Source organism: Colossoma macropomum, unplaced genomic scaffold (assembly GCF_904425465.1).
Source record: "Colossoma macropomum unplaced genomic scaffold, Colossoma_macropomum, whole genome shotgun sequence".
Lineage (NCBI taxonomy): Eukaryota > Metazoa > Chordata > Actinopteri > Characiformes > Serrasalmidae > Colossoma > Colossoma macropomum.
In genome coordinates this window covers 4690625-4712081 of record NW_023494793.1, presented here as the reverse complement: position 1 = coordinate 4712081, position 21457 = coordinate 4690625, and the positions used below count along the sequence as shown (strand labels likewise).

Below are 21457 nucleotides of genomic sequence, written 5' to 3'. Positions count from 1 at the left end.
AACCTGAAGGCAGCTAAGGTGAGTTTGGGTAGTTGTTTGTGTGAATATTAGTCTCTCTTTGAAGGGGAACACAGCTGTAACAGTTTGGACAGCAAGGATAGGAGAGTCAAAGTGGCAGTAGAGTGCACAAAAGGAAAGAGTGGACAAATGAATTCCTGATGGGTTTGATTTTTTGGGGAATTTTCTGTTCAGTATTGTTGCTTTTGACACTGAAGAATGAATAACTTGTACTTACCAGCCATTTTGACTGGAAATGAATATTTTACAGTATCTTCTGTATCTTTTAATAAAAATGATTCGTGAAGGTGACTGAATTGTTTCACAATAGCAAGTATAACAACCATTTTTAATCAGCTTAGCCAACAAAAAACATAGGCAGAAGTGCACAATTAGGACAACACGTACAGAAAAAACTGTCCATTCTAAAACAACCACAGGCACCTCAGAGTAAAGATCTCCTGGATAACAGGTTGAATTTGGACTGGTCATTCGTGAGACATGAATAAAGGAGTTCTCCTCAAGTCTGTGAGGTGCTGGAGACCACAGTGACGGTGGTGTGGCTGCTCTGCTTCAGTCCACTCTGGACTAAACTACTAAGCTTATTTAAAAACATCCTTCAAGATAAATTTCATGTGAGAAAAGTTCAGATCTGTTCATATTTAAAAAACAAAACAAAACAAAAAAACTCCCACATCCTCTCATTCACAACTAACATTACTACATTTTCTCAACACGTAACAACTTAGGCACTTTTGCTCTGCTGAATACTGCGAGGTGACCTAAAGAAACACTCAGAAAAAACTCACAACAGAAGCTAAAATCAATTCTGAGACAGTTTGATTGAAAAAAAAAATCTTAAATTAACTTTTTCACAATAACAATCATTTTTAATCAGCTCCACTGACCAAAACACACAAGGGGGGCCCAGTTTTATCCACAAAGGGTTGGTGTGGCTGCAGGTTTTCATTCCAACAAAGCAGAAGATCAGCTGATTCCACATGCTTAACCTTTTCAACTCCTTGGGACCACCGGTGGTTCCAAAATGCACTTCGTCATATTCTTCATAACTTTCTTATTTCATAAGCTTCATTCAGAAGGTGGGGGTCGTATGAGAGCTGTAACTGTCTTCTTTCCAGTCAAATAGATGGGTGATGTAATTTTAAACCCTTATAATAAAAGAAGCTGAACTCATTTTTTTGGCTACTGAAAGTCGACCCATTTTTCCACAAATCTGGGCTATAAACTATAAACAGATGGCGTCTCTTCAGTGATCTGCTCTGTAAAAATAATACAAAGAGCGTCTAAGATTTTTGGCTTTCAGCAGTAAATTGTGAGTATATAGCAATATGTGTGATCATAAAACACGTTCTGTTAATTTTAGGGGTAAAAAAAATAAAAATTTACATTTATTTCATGCAGTTACTGAAAAATTTGCCTTATGATTTGGTCATAAATTCAGTTGGACAAACCAAAATATACCCTGGTGAGTAAGAGGTTAATTGACTGATTAGTGGAATCAGGTGAGCTCCAGCCTCGTTTCAGTAAAAACCTGCAGCCACTTCGACCCTTTGTGGATAAAGCTGGACCCCCTTGACAGAAAAAGAATTCTCCTATACTTGTCAGCAGCATAGATACATAAAAAGCTGCTCACTCTCAACCACACGCATCCCAGAGTAGAGATGTCCAGAACAATGTACAAACACATCTGTCAGAACATGAAATTTATGGACCAAGAAGCCGAAAAAAGTCTGTGAAAGGCTGGAGGTTACAGAGGGTTGTGGCCTTTCTGGTTTAGTACCCAAGAAGCCTCACTCTTGGGGGCAGTTTCCTGCTCGTACCGGACCTCCTCCTCATCTTATTTCTTCCTCCCTGGTCCTTTCAGTGGAATCTTTCGTCCGTCATGACTTTGAACTTTCTCTCTTCTTGTAATTCATCCTCTTCCTGGTTGGAAACCTCATCATCGCAGGCCTTCTGGACGTTCATATCCTGTGAAATGAGAGGTTTAATTAGTGCTGTAAATACGTTACGTGTCCAAAAGTTTGTAGACACCTGCTCATCCAATGTTTCTTCTGAAATGAAGGGTCTTAATAGGGAGTTTGTCCCCCTGTGCTGCAGTAACAGCCTCTACTCTTCTGGGAAGGCTTTACACTAGATACTGGAACATTGTTGTGAGGATTTGATTGATAGAATGGGACGCTTTTCTATAGAGATTTTAATTCATGTACACACGCTCTCTCTTCAGGACAGTGAACAATATTTTTCAAACAGCTGTTGGACCAATGCTTTTATTTAGGGATGCAATATGGAAATTATATCAGTATTCGCAGATAAATAATAAACAATATGAGTATCAGACAGATGTTTACATTTGAGCTCCATCATTTGAGAGAACAGTCCCTCTGCTCCACAGCCCAACTCCCGGGGAGCTTTATACTCCTTTAGCTGACACTGTAAACTCGCATGTGTTTATATGCACTTAAAAATCCGGTAACTGCAGAAAATCAGATTTTATCAGTAATCCAATCAACGTGTTTACATGCACTTGAGTAATCAGATAATGGGGAAACTCCGGATCTACATGAGTCAGGCAGTAATCAGATATCTGCTTTGCAACCAGCCAATAAACTCACAGAAGAAGACGTGACGCAAACATAATGTAAAATTCTAACCCAGCTTTTTTTTTTTTTTTTAAACATCGCACCAATTTACCTGAAAATATGAACATACATCATATAGAAGATGAAGAATTTTTAAATCCTTCATTTTGTCAAGCATGTATTTGGTTTCAGCGTCGCTCCAAAAGTGTTTTGCTGCGTCTCGCGGCAACACTGCTCACTTTTTTCTGGTACCGCCGTCTGATTTCGCACATGCTCAGACTGAGAAATCCGAAAGAAATCAGAGTAAGAGTTCACACGCACTGAGAAATCTGATTACTGAGCTAAAATCCAGCCTCTTTATCAGATTTCTTAATCGGATTTCTAGACCTTACTCCGATCCAAGAAATCAAAGCGTGCTGTTTACATGACTGTTTGAATAATCAGATAACTGCAGAAATCCGACTATGATCGGGATCATTGAGTGCATGTAAACGCACTAATGAGCCCCGTGTTTCCGGGTTGGGGGCACGTCAACAAAAAAAGCAACGATAACCACTGATAAACTGGCTGTATTTCAGTTATTCATCAGCCTCAACCTTAACACTGCAGGCTAAAACCATCCACACATGAAAATACAGAGATAAAAACGTTATGTGACACATTGAACTGCATAATAACATTACTCTTCTCATAAGCATCTTCTGCTCTTCACCTTGTTGCAGTAACGCAAAATACTCTGACTCTCTTTAATGACGGAAAAACAGTGTATCTGTCTCATTTCCAACCAAAACCACTTGTACACAAATCAAGCTGTACTTTCGACCTCCGAAGTCGTAGGTAGGAACTTCCGAGGACGACCTGAAGGCAGCATCTAACCAACGCAGTGCCCTATGGGCGTCCTCGATCCACCAGGGTACATCAGTTGTACACTACTTATTGCAGTGCGATGTGAGACTGTTTGAGTGCACTGGATCTTCTGCACTGTTTTCAGACACCACTACAAAATGGTGGAACCCCAAAAATGTGCACTATATAGTGAACAGGGCATAGATTAGAACACAGCTAATGCTACAAACACTGTACCTGGGTCTCACCTCAACAATACACTGGACTAGTTAGATAATCTTAGTGCACTTCACAGGAAAGACCACAGCAGACTCTACATACTTGGGAGACTGAGGTTGTCTAGAGTGCAGGGGGCGCTCCTGAGGACCTTCTTCGACACTATCTTTTATAGAGTGGTCTGCTGGGGCAGCAGCATCTCAGACAGTAACAGACTTGACACATTCATTAAGAGGGCCAGCTCTGTCCTGGGAAACCCCCTACACACTGGGTAGGTGGTGGGAGACAGGAGGATGTTAGCCAGACCATTCTGGAGAACAGCTCCCAGCCCATGACTGAGACTCTGGCAGCACTGTGCAGCTCCTTCAGTGACCGGCTGCTTCACCCCAAGTGTGTCGCAGGTCCTTCCCTACTGCTGCTGTTAGACAACCAGCACTGCTCCCAGTAGAAGCCCCCCCACACCCCCGTTAGACCTCCCACACCTACAGTAGGTAAACTGTGAATCCATCACCATACCTGCGTGCAATATAATCAATAATTCATGTGCAGTAAGAGTAAAATATGCTTATAGTGTAAAGATTTTTTGCTTTTCTATTTATACTGTTTATATTGTTAATCAAAATTTGCATATGCAATATAATCAGAACTCCATGTGCAATACGTCTAAAATGTCTCTATAGTGTAAAGATTTTTTGCTTTTCTATTTATAATGTTTATATTTTTAATTCATTAAAATTCCCTATGTGCAATATAATCAGTGTGTAATGATTATGCAATATACTCCATGTGTAATATCCCCTGTGCATTGTGTGTAAAATATGCTTATAAAGATCTTTTTGCTTTTCTATTTATAATATTTAGTGTTCCTTTTGTGAAGGACAGAGTTTATATTTTTTATATTTAGCATTTTATATATTGTCTATGCATAAATAAGTGACAAACTGTAAACTATACAGTAATAAGAAATAAACTATAACCATGTTAAGTCATTAACAAGGTTGATCACCTTGTTAATTCTCTTCTTGTTACTTCTTGAGTGCTTTTCTTGAGGTCTAATAAAGGATTATCATATCTTACCTTATTATATCACCTGCTTACAAAACACAGGATCCAATAAACCCAACAGACCTGCACTCTGGTCATTAGCAAAAAAAAAAGTAAACAAAGACAGTCTCCAACCCTGGACCTGGAGATCTACCTCCCTGCAGAGTCTGGGTCCAATCACAATCTGCCACGCCTGCTCCAGCTAATTAACCTCCTCCGAGTCGCTGATTGGCTGGCTCAGATGCATTAGTGGTCAGTGAGGGGGCGGGGCAGCTTATTAGAAACAGGTTGAGACTAAACTCTGCAGGACAGCAGATCAATACAAGGAGGGTTGCTGACCAGTAGGCTTTACCTCATCGTCCACCTCCTCATCCTCCTCTTCCTCCCCCTGCTTCTCCAGAGCCTGGGCCTCGTGGATGGGGATGTTGCCAATGTCTCCACACTGAACACAGAACAGCAGTGTTTCACCCACACACGGGGAAAAGAGAAGGAAGCGTAGGTTGGCTTACTCGAATTTTCCGCTCCACCTTAAGTGGCGCAGCAGTAGGTGGGGAATGTATGCGCCACTTAAGGTGGAACGGAAAATTCGACTAACTTGTCATTTACTACAAACAGAGTGAGCAGAGGTGATGGGGAAACTTACCATGCCGTGTTTTAACACCTCCAACACTTTGCCGAGCTCTCGGCGTACCGTCCTGGTGGAGACCGGGTCGCAGCGGTTCTGGTTCAGTTCTGTGGTGATATCGAAGGTGGTCGTTTTTTTGGTGGTCTGGTTTCGGTGCTTTTCGGCGACTATCCTTATGAGCGCCCGTCTCTCCGAGTCCGACAGCTTCGCCTTCCGCCCGCAGTTCCTCTTCGCCGACGCGGTCTGGCCGTATTTGGCGTACGCTGTGAGCACTTTGGACACGGTTCCCCGCGACACGTTCAGCAGTTCGGCGGTTCTGGTGACCGAAGCCCCGGCCATTCGGGCTCCGACTATCAGACCCCTCTCAAACTCCGTCAGCTGCTTCATGTTGCTAAAATGGTTTCTTCGTTTGTTGTCGCTTCCTCCACTTTTTCAGCAGTCCAGCAGCGCACTGCTGACCCCCACCGGCCGCCTGGGCGGCCAGTGACTGACACACAAACACACACACACATAAACACCGATCAGGCATAACATTATGACCACCTCCTTGTTTCTGCGCTCATTGTCCATTTTATCAGCTCCACTTACTATATAGGAGCACTTTGTAGTTCTACAGTTACAGACTGTAGTCCATCTGTTTCTCTGATACTTTGTTAGCCCCCTTTTACCCTGTTCTTCAGTGCTCAGGACCCCCATGGACCCTCACAGAGCAGGTCCTATTTGGATGGTGGATCATTCTCAGCACTGCAGTAACACTGACATGGTGGTGGTGTGTTAGTGTGTGTTGTGCTGGTCTGAGTGGATCAGACACAGCAGTGCTGCTGGAGGTTTTAAACACCTCAATGTCGCTGCTGGACCGAGAATAGTCCACCAACCAAAAACATGCAGCCAACAGCGTTCTGTGGGCAGCGTCCTGTGACCACTGATGAAGGACTAGAGGATGACCAACACAAACTCTGCAGCAGCAGATGAGCTATCGTCTCTGACTTTACATCTACAAGGTGGACCGACAAGGTAGGAGTGTCTAATAGAGTGGACAGTGAGTGGACACAGTGTTTAAAAACTCCAGCAGCACTGCTGTGCCTGATCCACTCGTACCAGCACAACACACACTAACTAATTATTGAATTCAGTTACACACGGCTTGTACAATCTCCATAGAAAAGCACTGACCAATAGACTGGGACGCTCTGGAGCAGCCGCACATGAGCCTAAGGTCATTATGCCCAATGCCAAGTGTTGGCTAGAGGGGTATAAAGCAACCCCCCAGCACTGGGGTACTGGTTTTGCGTTCTCTGGAGTGATAGAGCTCCAACCAATACCTTTAGGATGAGTTTTTTTTCTCCCAAATTTCCATTTGATTAAATCATTAAAAGGAAATTCCAGTGATTTATCAAAATTTCTGCACAATTCTGCTGCTGAGCTGTAAACAGTCAACACACACAGTGTTTTGATGTGAAATGGTCCATCATACAGAAACCTACCCAGATTTCTCTACAGTGGTGCTAATAGGAACCAGGGGTCACCAAGTCAACATCACAAATATAGACATTTTATTTACTATCCAAAACCAGCAGTGAACCTACAGGAGTCTTCTGAGTTTATATGGAATGTTGATGATGGAAAATAGCGGAAAATCTGAAATAATAAGTTTTCTTTGGGGACGATTTTGCCTCACAGCGCCCCGCATGTATCCCTCCACCATGAATGGAGTTTAAGTTCTCAAACACCCTGCATGTACCAATCCACTATGAATGGTTCCTATCATCAACACTGTAAAGAACTGTTTTTCTAGAACAGAGCATTTCACTCCAAACCACTCCAAATGACTATGTTTACATCTTAAACATTTGTGTAGAAATTCTAAACATTAGGTGGAATTCTCCTTCAAGATGTAAACAGAGTTAGCCAGAGTGTTTTGATGTTAAGTTGTCCATTCTAAAGAAACTTGATGGTGGTGGTGGTGGTAGGAACCAGACATCTGGAGAGTTGTGTGTCTCTAAAGCTCCCTCACAGAAAGCTATCACAGTGAATGGTCAGTGCCCCATGGCTAATACACTGATGTACGATAGGTTTTATAATTTTTGGGGTGCATGCAGGGTGTTGTAAGGCAAAATAGTACCAGAAGAAAACCTGTTTTCCCATATTTACCACTATTTTACTATCATCAACATTACATACGAAACATTGGAACACACATGCAGGTTCACTGGGCATTTTGGATAGTAAATAAAATGGCTATACACAGATCGGGCATAACATTATGACCACCTCCTTGTTTCTACGCTCATTGTCCATTTTATCAGCTCCACTTACTATATAGGTGCACTTTGTAGTTCTACAGTTACAGACTGTAGTCCATCTGTTTCTCTGATACTTTGTTAGCCCCCTTTTACCCTGTTCTTCAGAGGTCAGGACTCCCATGGACCCTCACAGAGCAGGTACTGTTTGGATGGTGGATCATTCTCAGCACTGCAGTAACACTGATGTGGTGGTGGTGTGTTAGTGTGTGTTGTGCTGGTCTGAGTGGATCAGGCACAGCAGTGCTGCTGGAGTTTTAAACACTGTGTCCACTCACTGTCCACTCACTGTCCACTCACTGTCCACTCTAATAGACACTCCTACCTTGTCAGTCCACCTTGTAGATGTAAAGTCAGAGACGCACAGTTTGTGTTGGTCATCCTCTAGTCCTTCATCAGTGGTCAGAGGACGCTGTTGGCTGGATATTTTTGGTTGGTGGACTATTCTCAGTCCAGCAGCGACACTGAGGTGTTTAAAAACTCCAGCAGCACTGCTGTGTCTGATCCACTCGTACCAGCACAACACACACTAACACACCACCACCACATCAGTGTTACTGCAGTGCTGAGAATGATCCACCATCCAAATAGTACCTGCTCTGTGAGGGTCCATGGGGGTCCTGACCACTGAAGAACAGGGTAAAAGGGGGCTAACAAAGTATGCAGAGAAACAGATGGACTACAGTCTGTAACTGTAGAACTACAAAGTGCACCTATATAGTAAGTGGAGCTGATAAAATGGACAATGAGCATAGAAACAAGGAGGTGGTCATAATGTTATGCCTGATTGGTGTATGTAGACACAGTCACCCCTGGTTCCCATCAAGACCACTGTAAAGAAAGTTGGTCACTACAATAAACCATTTTATATCAAACCACCCTAAATGACTCAACACTTGAACTAAAAAAAAGTCAAAAATCCCCCTTTAATCACGAGTCGATGCCTGAAATAAATTTGGACAAGTGAACGTGTTATCAACACTAATTAAAAGTGACATAAAAATTGAATTCTAACATGTAAAAATGAAATTTGATGTGTTTTCTTTTGTCACTACCAAGAATTTTTTATTGAAATAAATTAATAACATTATTTAATAACTTAATTTATAACATGCTGTATTTGGCATATTGACACATTAAAACTGATTTCATACTGGTAAAAGTTAACTTGTAATATTAATATTACTTTCTATTCTTACATATAAATCTTTGATTTACTCATGAAACAGTTCAACTGTTCATAAAAAAAGCCACAAATGCATGTTAGCAAGACCTGAAATGATGAAGTACAGATGACAAAATATAATTCCTTCTAGTAAAAGTTAAATTTTGATACTAGAATTTGATTTTTTGCACATCAATTTAATGTCTTCATTAAGTCTAGTGTTAAAAGTAATTATTTAAAAAATTTTTTTATTATATCCAGGTCTACTACTACTTCATAAGTACATTATTAGCCAGTAAAAGCAAAAATTAATCAAAAAGTTCACCTGGACCAAAAGGCAAACACCGTGGATTTAACATGCTGAAAAAATCCAACACAGATCAGATTCTCATCTTCAGTTGATCTGAATAAAACTGAACACTTGTAACCTTATTTATTTGTTTTGCCCCCTTAATTACTACTTTCAGTGTCTTTTAAAAGATGCTTTAGTCTAGTTCTCACATTATATACAATTACACATCATATACTAAAGTTTCTTTCTGTGATATTTCATGTGCTTCATCACACCCCAAAAACAATTCCAAAATGATTTAGGCCTCCACAAGGTGTCCTACTTTACTGAGCATTTTTATTTAAACATGTAAATCAAACTAAGTATTATTAGCATCAGCACAAAAGCCATTTTTACTCAGCTTCACTAACCAAAACATATGCAGAACTGGACACTTAGGTACAGAGAAAGCCGTCCACACTGAAACAACCACAGTCACTTCATAGTAGCGAGCTCCTGGGTAACAGATCGACTGTGCGTGTGTCTTTGCGAGGATGAATTTGGTCTGGTCGTAAAGAGGCGTACTGGAGGGTCTGCCCAAAGTCTGTCAGGATCTGGTGGTCACAAGATGACACTGCTGTAAATAAACTGCTGCTTTAGTCCCAAATCTTAACCGCAGGGCTGTGGACTCACTCTCCTTGTACTTCTTCTGATTCATTTTGTTCTTCGCTGGAACCGTCGTCCTCGTCCTCGTCCACCTTGCGGATGATCATGTCCTGTAAAAAAATAAGGGTTATTTAGTGTTTTTTGTACACATTAACCTGGGTTTATTGCGTACAATATGAAATAGATTTAATAAAAGAAAAAGGACAATAGAAAAGCCAATGTTACTACGGAAAAAAGTATTTTCTATTGGAAACAGAATTTAGTGTTTGATGCAGTATGTAAACCAGGGGTGTCAAACTCAACCAGTAAAAGGGTCCGTATTAAAAAATCTCATTGAATCTATGGGCCAGAGAAAAAAAAAGTATTTCATTTTTAATTAATGTGCTATAAGCCGAACTGGCCATTGTTAATTCAAAGTATCAAAAACCAGTAAATCAGTAAAATACAAACACCTGTGGTAGACCTTGAAATACTACATGGACACTTAAAATACTCAAAATGTAAACGTCCCCAGGAGTCAGTCTTTTAAACCTACCTATTTGCTTGGACTAGAACACCTGGCATCCTTTCTTTACTGCAGGTTCATTAAGACTTGGGCTCAGTTTCTGAGCTGTTAAGCTGAGGTTAAGTGTTTATGTTGGTTGAACTGCAGCTGAAATGCATTTTGGTGATGTGACTGGTGTGGAATTGAGGTGTAATCACCGTCCCATAGACTGTTGTTGGGGTAGGAGAGTCAGAGCGCACATTACGTTGCAGTGCATGCTGGGGACTGTAGTGCAGTGCATTGTGAAACAAGCTAATATCAATAAGAAAATTAAAGTACTTTTGCGGGCTGGATAGGATTGTGTGGAGGGCCTGATTTGGCCCGTGGGCCTTGTGTTTGACCCATGGGATGTAAACAAATTTCAAAACCAGTCCATAGATGGTAACTGAGCTGCAGTAAGTTAATAATAAATTGTTTTTGTGATGTCACACTTACATACATCTTCCTGTTCACACTGAAGTTTAAAGGAGGGTAGTTTATGAATGAGGTACAATACAGAGAAGCCAATCAGAACAGAGGTTATTCGAATATATCAGCCTTCAGTAACACAAACAGCCTGTTCAATCCAAAGGGATCAAGAGAGGTTAGACAGGTGAGATACGGACCCTTTAAAACAGGTTTAAAAGGCTTTAGTTCTAACAGTATTTTAACACATTAAAATCATTTAAAACCATAGACTTTTTTACGGAGCTCCGCTGTTGATATCCTGCATAAATAATGCGTGGCCACGACTTAGTAAGGCATGGGAACAAGATAATTAGGTCATGGTCACGACTTGGCATGGGAATGAGATCCTAATGCGTGGCCACAACTTAGTAAGGCGTGGGAACGAGATCCTAATGCGTGGCCATGACTTAGTAAGGCATGGTCACGACTTGGCATGGGAATGAGATCCTAATGCGTGGCCACAACTTAGTAAGGCATAGGAATGAGATCCTAATGTGTGGCCACGACTTAGTAAGGCATAGTCACGCCTTGGTATGGGAATGAGATCCTAATGCATGGCCACGACTTAGTAAGGCATAGGAATGAGATCCTAATGTGTGGCCACGACTTAGTAAGGCATAGTCACGACTTGGTATGGGAATGAGATCCTAATGCATGGCCACGACTTAGTAAGGCATAGGAATGAGATCCTAATGCGTGGCCACAACTTAGTAAGGCATAGGAATGAGATCCTAATGTGTGGCCACGACTTAGTAAGGCATAGTCACGACTTGGTATGGGAATGAGATCCTAATGTATGGCCACGACTTAGTAAGGCGTGGGAACGAGATCCTAATGCATGGCCACAACTTAGTAAGGCACGGTCTCGTTCTCATGCCTTACTAAGTCGTACCCTTGACTTAATTACCTGATTTCCACGCCTTACTAAGTCGTTGTCACGTATTAGGACCTCGTTTTCACGCATTAAGTCGTGGCCACGTATATTTTTATTGATATGGGATGTCACCTTTTGGTGCCCAGGTCACTCGGATCACCCCTATGGTGAATCTGCTCATGCCTTTAGACATTACCTCGTCATCCAGCTCTTCATCATCATCTTCATCACCCTGTTTCTCCAGAGACAGAGCCCTGTCGAGGGCGTGGAGGGGGGTGTCTCCACACTGGACCCCAACAAAAACACAAAAACAACAACAAATCTGCCAGTCAGGACCAGAAAAGGTTTAAAAAAGGCAACGTATGTGGAGAAAAGTACGTATTTAGCGTGGAGCACAGAGGGCGACACTTACAGGGGTCTGTTTGGGGGGTTTCTTGTGCTGGTGCTGCTTCCTCTCCGCCAGTGTGTCCAGTATGATCTCGCCGTTTTTCGAATAAGCTGCCATCACTTTAGACACTGTTTCCTTCGACATGTTGAGTAACTCCGCGGTTTTGGCGACCGAAGCTCCTGTGCTTAAGGCTCCGACTATCTGGCCTCTCTCGAACGCGGTTAGTCGCTCCATGTTGACAATAAAAAGCGGTTTTTCTCCCTTTCCTTCCACTTTCCTGCTGCCTAGCAGCGCATTCGTCTTCCTCTGTGCGTTGGTGGAGCGCAAACGAGAAGTGCACAGCGCCCCCTGCTGTAATACTGCGGGACCAGCCAGCAAGAACTTACTTACTTACCTACTTACTTACTTACTTACTTATTTATTTATTTAAAGAATATATGAAGTATATGCCCTGCGATGGGCTGGCGACCTGACCAGGGTGTATCCTGCCTTCTGCCCAATGACAGCTGGGATAGGCTCCAGCACCCCACCGCGACCCAGAAGGATAAGCGGTTTAGATGATGCATGTATGAAGTATACAACCAACGTCAGACCAACACATTATCAGACACCATATAAGAGTATGTGAATGGTACAGGAGGATGCATACATACACATATACACATACATACATACACACACACACACACACACACACACACACAAAAGATTAAAGCCAGTTAATCAAGTGCCTCTCCATAAAGCCGCTCATAGAAATCCAAAAACCTTTTCTTTTCTTAGTTTCTTAGTTGTAAGGACTGGAGCAGTGATTTAAATTCCACTAAAAGAGGGACGGGGTTGGGCTGAGAATTTGAAAACTTCTGTTTATGAATAAAAAATTTAGATGAAATATGAAAAATGATAAAATGTAGAATGAAAGAATCAACAATATACTCGAGAGACTTGTTCGTAAAGTTACTGTAGTAACAAACAGTATCTCTGAGATTAAAGGAATAAGTAATTCTGAAAGTAAGTTGGTCATTCGTTCTCTCACACTGAAAGAACAGGTGAGTCAAAGTTTCATCAGCAGATCCACAGAAGGAGAAAAAGCTATCAATGTCAGCACATTTGGAAATAACAGAATCCACAGGGAATATTTTATGTAAAAGTTTAAAGTGAACTTCTTTGATCTTATTGGACATACAGTATTTATGAGGCAAAAGCCACGCCCTTTTCCAGTTGATATCCTCAGTAACGGGCGTCCAGTAGAACTTTTGTTTCTTTGTTGAAGAATATATCGAATATGTTTATTATCACATTTTTTTCAAGTATATTTTATACCACCCAAAAGCAGTGAGGGCAGCCAGCAGGAACTCTGAATGACAGACCATGAAACCTAGTTTATTTCTTCAGAGCCCCTAAGGGAGGGGTCAGCACCCCAAACAGTGAGAAGAGCTGTTTTGTCCTTTCAACAAAAATCAAACCACCTTGGGAGCCACATTTTATGTCAGTTTTACCATCTTGGCTGTAAATGTGTCTCAGTGTGTGCTAATGTACTAATATAGGCTAAAAAATATAAACATGAACACAGACTTACTTTGCTCTGCTTTAATCTTTAGCTCAGCTATAGCCGCTTTTCTCACATCTCCAGCAGGAAACTTTTCCACAAAAGTAGAACAGTTTCTTGTAAAATGTCTCTCAATGTTTGTTTTTTTTTAGCTTAAGTCTTCTCGTTCGCCAGCTTCTTGTACTAATTTTCCAGTTCCACCTTAAATGGTGCCTGAGGCGCCAGAATGTAACTGCTGTGCAATTTAAGGTGGAACGGGAAAATTAAAACAAAGAGCTGGCGAATGAGTAACTGACTTCAGCTTCGCGACTTTTTGTGTTTGACAGCTTCTCGTTGCAGATTAAACGTATCAGGAAATCAGCTGGAGTGATTATAGATGCAAATAAATTCATTCATCTCCAAATTATTTTTGTCTTAAATCTTTGTCTTTTGCTTAGCTACTGGCTAGGCGAGGTCATTATCTGCGATGCAATAGTGACCAGCAGTTTATATGGGACGTGCTCTGTAAGTTACTGTACGAGGTCACAAAAAATATTTTGAGGCCTGGAGTTATGAGACGCTTAACTCGTGGCCTCAATATAGTTATTTGTGGCCACACCTTATTAAAAAATAATCGCCAAGTCACCTTAGGGGCACCTACATTCCTCGATAAGTTATTGCAAATATTGTGTTTCACCCTCTACAGTGCATAATATAAAAAAAAATCACAGGCTCAGGTGTAATTCAGGGGTAAAGGCCAAAAACCACAACTGAATGCTTATGACCTTCAACCCCTGTGATGGCACTGCATTAATAACCAACATGTTTCTGTAACATGAGCTCCAGAATACTCTGACAAACTGCTGTAAATAAACACTGCCTGTCCCTGGGTCCACAAATGCAAGCTAAGGCTGTGGTATGCACAGTTAGTCATATGACAACAGTGACCAGAAACACTGCCGATTTCTCTGGGCTTGAGCTCATCTGAGGTAGACAGATTCTCAGTGGAAATGTGTATTGTGGAATGAACGCTGCGTTCGTCGGATCAAAAAGGACCATCCAGACTGTTACCAGCACAAATTTCAAGATCCAGAATCTGTCATGGTACTGGGTTGGGTCACAGAGGGTAACCTGCACATTTGTGAAAGCACCGTTAAAACACTGAACACATTGTGGAGCACATGCTGCCATTCCAACATTAAATGCCATTATCTCCAGTGTTTCCAGACTACAATAAAGTCATGTGTTGTTAGAAAGGGGGCACAACATCCTTTTATCCTGTAAAGCTTGAAGCTGGTTACTCTTATTTTCACCGAGTTATGGCGCTCTAAATTTCTCTGGCTCTCCCGACCTCCGACACAGGCAAGCGTCTTAAAGGCCTCCTAGGGTGCGCCCAAGTCAGATACACATTTGTGAGATACTGGGGTCCATATCTCCACTTTCCTGAAGGCTAGGAATGCAATCCAGGGCCTGCTGGAAAGGGCATGTCACACTTACTGACCTGAGGAGTTTGTCTTTGTTACAGATTTTAAAAGTCAGGATTTTTATAGTTCTTGGTTGCCAAGCATTTCCTTCTCCTGTGCCTTTAACTACGACGCCATCATCGATTAGTCAACGTCGACCTGACTTTCATTAAATAACTGTTGACTCTAAAAAACCTTAAGTCATGCAACCCCTACTAGCTAGAGCAGTCCACAACGAACCATTCAACAGGGTCACTGAAAACTACCTAGGACTACTTTAGAAAAGCCTTTCAAGATGACGAAACTTTAAATTCAAATTTGTTACTTTAAAAAACACCCACATCCTGTTTCAAACTGTATTTTCTCATGTTTGAATGTCAAAACCTACTAAGAAACAAGAATATAAACAGTTTTGAGGAAATACAGAACAGAAATATGAGGAAACGAAATAGTTTTAACACATTTAGGTTTAAAAATAAAAAGAAAAATAGAAGTCTTTCAGAGGGGAGACTGAATTACTTTCACAATTGTCATGGTTATCAGCCGTTTTAATCAGTGTCACTGATCACAACGCACAAAAGAACAACTATGCTTATCAACAGCATAGTTACACAGAAAACTGTTCACACTGAAATAATCACAGGCCTCCCTGAGCAGAGATCTGCTGCCGGACAGGCTGTCTGAGTACGTGGACATGAATTTGAACTGGTTGTTAGTGAACATGACAGGGAACCAAAACCAAGTTTCAACCAAAGTCTGTGAAAAGGCAAAGGCCACAGAGTTGGTGCTGTGTCTGTTCTGCTTTAGCCTCTACGAGGCTTTGCTCTTGGAGGCAGGCTCCGTCTCCTGCTCATACTCGATCTCCACATAAGCTCGCTTCTTCCTCACTGGTCCTTTGAGTGGGGTCTTTCCTTTCGACTTGACTGGGGGCTCTTTCTCTACTTCCATTTCTTCCTCCATCTCTTCTTCTGATTCATCCTCTTCTTCACTCTCTTCCTCTTCTTCTTCCTCGTCGCTGGCCTTTAGGTTGTTCATATCCTGCAAATGCATTTCATGGTAAACACAAGACAGTAGTTATTACCATTATCTTCACAATGCATTGTTAATATACTGGCATCACAACACTGAGCAGAAGTCTGGGTTATGCAAATGAGCCTCCAACCAAGCACTGCTTATTTAACTGCTTACTTTAAGCATCCTGGCCTATTATTGCCATTCACTGGGCATTTGGAGGAATCAAAGTTATCATCCATCACTGATCTATCAAACATCATTTAGACTAACATTCACAAGTTTGAGATCACTGTTTTCAACATCATAAAGGCAATTTTGTTGCAGATACATGAACAAAGTGCTTCTGATACGCTATTTTGCATAGTTTTCAAACAATTTGTAGAAAGCTGTAAAATTTTAATGTTGAATGGAGCTGCAGTGGATTCCAGACTGACTAAGGAAGATGTATAACATGAATTATCTAAAAAGAAAGTTAATATCCAGGATGCCTCATACTGGAAAAACAGTAATTAAACAGCTACTTGTGATAATTGACAAGAATTTACTATAAATAAATAATTATAGTTTATTATTTACTAACATTTGCTTTTTTCCAAACCATCTTTTGTTGTTCCCAACATACTTTAAATTGTAGACAAACCATCAGTTTAGGTTGTGGTGTCTAGTTTAATCTATACTAAGTTCTTATGAATTAACTACAGTGGTACACATATACAATGCAGGACAATTCTTAACCACAACATACAGGTTTTTAATCTAGGATGAATCAGAACTGCGATATACCTGCAGTATGGTTTATACAGTGTTATGTATATGCTGCACTCAAAAAACAGCAAAAGCACTGATGGGCTCACCTCAAAATCGCTGAGATCACTTTCTTCAATCTCATCGGCTGCCACAAATTCTCTCTTTCCAACGTCCTGCAGAGACAAACACAATTAATCAGCATGGCAAAGTCAAAACCACATCATCCCTACAGCAGAGCCACCTTCACAGAGCCCAGTTAACTCACCTCGCATACGTTTGAGTGTCAGTAACAGTCACATTAAACTAACATGAACACAAAGGAAGTTGTTTACCTCATCCTCCTCCCTCCTCCTCTCTGCTTCAGATTCTGTCTCACTCTCCACATCTTGTTTCTCCAGGGCCTTATCGAAAGCATGGACTGGGAAGTTGTAGATGTCTCCATACTGATACAAATGAGAAGATAAGAGGACGTTATTCAAGCTGCTCTCTACTTAATGGTGAAGTCAGAGATTCACACAACGATTAGATTCCTCAGGGTTTCAATATCAGTTCAAAGTCACCCGAGTGCTGTGAGGTCATTCTTACCGTGCCCTGTTTTAACCTCTCCAGTAGCTCTTTCTCTATGGCGTTATCCAGCTGAGCAGCAATAAGAGCTTTTTCCTGCAATGAAAAAACGATAGAGGTATTTCATTCTTTAGACTAGACCTGATTTAATACAGGAATACATGTACTTGGCCTAGAAATATAGAGTTGTATACAGTTTTTACGGCAACACAAAAACAGACACTGATTGTTATTCACTCACCTCTCTCCTCTTCTCTCTCCTCTCTACTTTCCTGCTAAGTGGGACCAGTTTTCTCCTGCAAACAAATTAAGACTTGTACTGAGCACAGTATTGTACTATAGCAACAAGCAAAGACACGCTGGGCTTTATGGTAAAAAAAAAAAAAATCCATATTGTAAAACACAAAATGAGGTTTGCTGTCACTGATTCTCATTACTGACGCACCAAAATAAAAACTCCTGTCTGGAACTGAATTTCTAGACCTTACTGGTCAAAAACAAAACTGAAAAAAGGGCTTTTTGCTGTAAATAAACATTATAAACATAAAAACCACAAGGTAATAAATTTCACATAAAATAGTCTTAGTAAAACGTGTAGTGGAGACACTCTTGGGTGTGGAATGTCCTCTTGATACTCAAGATTACCAGTGAATATAAATCGCTTGTCTCAGGTCCCTGGCTGAAACTGGGAAGTTGTTCCACATACATTTTTTTCCCCTATTTGAACGTGTCTGCACTGCCCAGCACAGGAAAGTTAAGGGAAAAAACGTGCCTTTAATCACCGTTTCTCAACCATTCAGATTATTTGTTAAGTGTTAGATTTTGACACTTCGCTGCAGTCCTATTAAATCTCCCGCTTTTTCGACCAAAAACCAAAAGTGCGACTTTTGCCCATTTTGGGCTGAAATGTTTTGGTGGCTGAAACTTCAGTGCCCTTATTCTTACTGGTGTGTAAATGGGTCAGTTACAGACAGAAAAAGGATTTACAAAATTACATCAGCCTACAAAACTACAGAAAGGACAAAAAAGAAGAGAGAGGTAAACAGATGGATGGATGTACTCACTGTCTCTTCAGCGTGAGTTTGCGGATGCGGATAAGATACTGTGTGATCTTAGTGAAGCGCTGTTTGCACTTGTGCCGCATATAATGTGGCCAATAGATGAGATTCTCGTCGATTTCCTGCAGGGCCTTTTCATAGTTCTGACTCAGTTTTACCTGAAACAGAACATCAGAGCTATAACATGCGGTAAAAAACAATCAACACTGTATTATAATACAGGAACAAGCAAAAGACACGCAGTGGATTATGGTAAATAGCATGAGGCAAAAAGCAAAATATGGAAAGTTTATCCAGCTGAAAAGTTTTGGGACGCTGTGGGTAAGCACTGCTTTATGAATATATTTTTTAAAGCTGGATTCCAACTTAATGTTGGACTAATGATTATTTTACTATTATTACTTTACATGTTCAATCAGAGAACTACAGAAGGCCATTATGTCACTATTGGGTTTTATTCTGCACTTTTATGTTGGGAGCCAGTTTGGGTCAGTTTTGGAGAGTTTTGATGGGCTCAGGTTCAAACTCAAAACATGGTGCCGTGGGTCGGTTTGGGCTCTGACAAAGTTCCCAGGCTGTATTTGGGTTCGGAACACTTCTAACACTTATAGATGAGCTTTTACATTCTTTTTAGCCTTAAACCAGCACTACATGATGAGAGAGATATGTTGATACAGCAGCAGAGAAGGACTGAATGCAATTATAAGTTACTACATAAAACCATTTTTGTCACTTACTTGTTATAGAATGTATTATATACGCATGGCTTACCTTCTCCCACATGCGAGCTGGGAAAGCTGCTCTTTCAATAACTTTCATGTAGAGGTAACACCGACCTGAGAGTACAAACAACCCAGAGTTATAAAATACACTAGCTACGATAATTCAAACAAACTTTCCAAGAATCACTCCATACCTTTCTCCTCTCTGACTGTGGCATACTGACTGTTGGCCAGGGGGCATGACTGGCGATTACAGAGGCCGGTGACGTTGTACTCATTCCGGCAGAACTGTTGCGTCTTTGTTCTTCAGTGTTCAAAGGAAAAATCGGTGTAAAAGTCAGTACTGTCTGAGAAGATTAAACACACATACTGCACAAAAAAGTGAATACAAATCAATAACACCAGTAGCTTTATCCACATTTCAGTTTCAGAAGAACCTTTATACTTACTTGACTTTATAGGAGCAGAACTGTCTATTGCTGATAAGATCCCATATTACCTTTAAAAAAAAAAAGGAAAGCTTAATTAGAGGACGGTGTAAAATGTATAACAGAGTAGACCGAGTACAGTTGTTACACAATAACTCTTATCTGTATATTGCTGTGATTCATCATTGATCTGTCTACTAAAAAAGACTAATTTTGCAATACGTCAGAATACTTTAGTGAAATCCTGACAAATTCTGAAGGTGGTCAGCAGGGGACAGTTATAAGAGACCTTGTGGCCAATTACATCGTCAGATGCTCCTAAGTGTGCATAAACCGAACTCCCACTTCCATTTAACAGCTTAAGAAAAATACAAGACATCATACAACCCTAAAAAAATTTAAATTTCTTATATTTACCATCATTAAATGCTATAATTTACTCATTTGCTGTTTATTATTTCTGTTCTTGTGGAAATTAAGACTTACTTGCAGGGTGTAGAGCAACAAATAAAGCTCGAAGATTCAGTAACTCTTGTAGTATTATTAGAAATTTTACATCATATAAATTAAATACGGCAGCTTACAGGTTAAAGTAACACGTTTTCATTAACTGACTAATGACTAATGTTATCATTCTATAGGCCAATTTACAGTATAATAAATGAGTGTTATGACCAAACTAATCATTAACAAATTGGCACCTTGTTTTTCACAACTTTCTGTGAAAAATATGAACCATGTACACGGTTTTGCTTATGAATGTGTTGGTAAACAAGCAAGCAAATACACGTAGATGATGTCCATCTACAGTTTTGTGTCCAAGAAACAAAAGAAAAACATTTATAATAATAATAAACGAAGCTCAAATTAGCTGCTTTTTGGATTTTCTCGTTCCACCTTAAATGATGCAGCTGCTCGGTAGCTCAGGCGCCTGTGCCACAATGTAACCGCTGTACCATTTAAGGTGGACCGGCAAATTCGAACTAGAAGCCAACTTCAGCGTCGTGCTGTGTAATACTGGTTCCTAAATAATGTCACATAAGTGACCAAGAAAGCGGTAAACAGAGTTCAAAGTCTGTATAAATGAATCTTGACCCGAGACCCCGAGCTGAAGGCGCTGGGTCGGGCTGTTTGTAGAGCAGCTCAGGCCGCGGTAACGTTACTCACACTGTCGTGCTGCATTCTGGATTCTTCTCCGAGACGCCGCTGAACCTTTAACCCACAGCGCAGTTAAACCCGGTGAGTTTAACTCCTGAATAAGTACAACTAAAACACCAACTTAACGCTGAACGCAAACTCTGATGAACCGGGAGCTGCCACATGTGCGGGGTAAGCGTCAGGAGGCGACCATGCTGGAGAGCGAGATTTCCGCTGAAGGAGGGGGGAGTTCTCGCGATATCTGGCCGAGGACGCGCAGTACGGTATAATAGTATAACAGTATTTCAGTATTTGAAACGGTTATATTTTATATGTTAATATATTATTAGTTTCACTCATTGTTAACAGGTGGTCGATGTACAAACACTGGCAGAACGATGACGTTGGTGTAATATTTATTTATTTACTTATTTATTTAAGTTAAGATAAGATAAGATAATATTAGATATATTAACATCTTTATATTTACTGTCGCTGTACAGGTACGAGATGTCGTTTGAAGCAAGCCTGTAGATGTTCAATTAAAAGTAAAACTATAAGTATGTATGTATATATATATATATATATATATATACATATGGTGTGGTGTTGTATAGGGGACCAAGACATCTACATTAAACTACTGTTTTTTGGTTATTTTTTACACCATAACGGACAATTGTACTCATCTCTCTCTCTCTCTCTCTATATATATATATACACGTATGTACATTAGCTGGATCAGTGCTGAGAACTTAAAACTTAATGCACACTAACCAAACCAAAATACATGTAGGGTGTAAAGTCACATAAAGA

At 40.7% G+C, this 21457-nt stretch overlaps 1 protein-coding gene across 1 annotated transcript; it reads right to left on the bottom strand.

The window, feature by feature from the left end:
• Positions 1-15501: 15501 nt before the first annotated feature.
• On the bottom strand, positions 15502-20869 carry mak16 (MAK16 homolog (S. cerevisiae)). Its single transcript, XM_036578251.1, has 10 exons — positions 20672-20869; positions 19526-19575; positions 19271-19380; positions 19126-19190; positions 18361-18512; positions 17538-17592; positions 17318-17392; positions 17065-17175; positions 16840-16905; positions 15502-16009 (listed from the first exon to the last, which is right to left on the bottom strand). The coding sequence occupies exons 1-10, from the start codon at positions 20684-20686 to the stop codon at positions 15782-15784; spliced, it is 927 nt and encodes a 308-aa protein (XP_036434144.1). The 5' UTR covers positions 20687-20869; the 3' UTR covers positions 15502-15781.
• Positions 20870-21457: the final 588 nt, after the last annotated feature.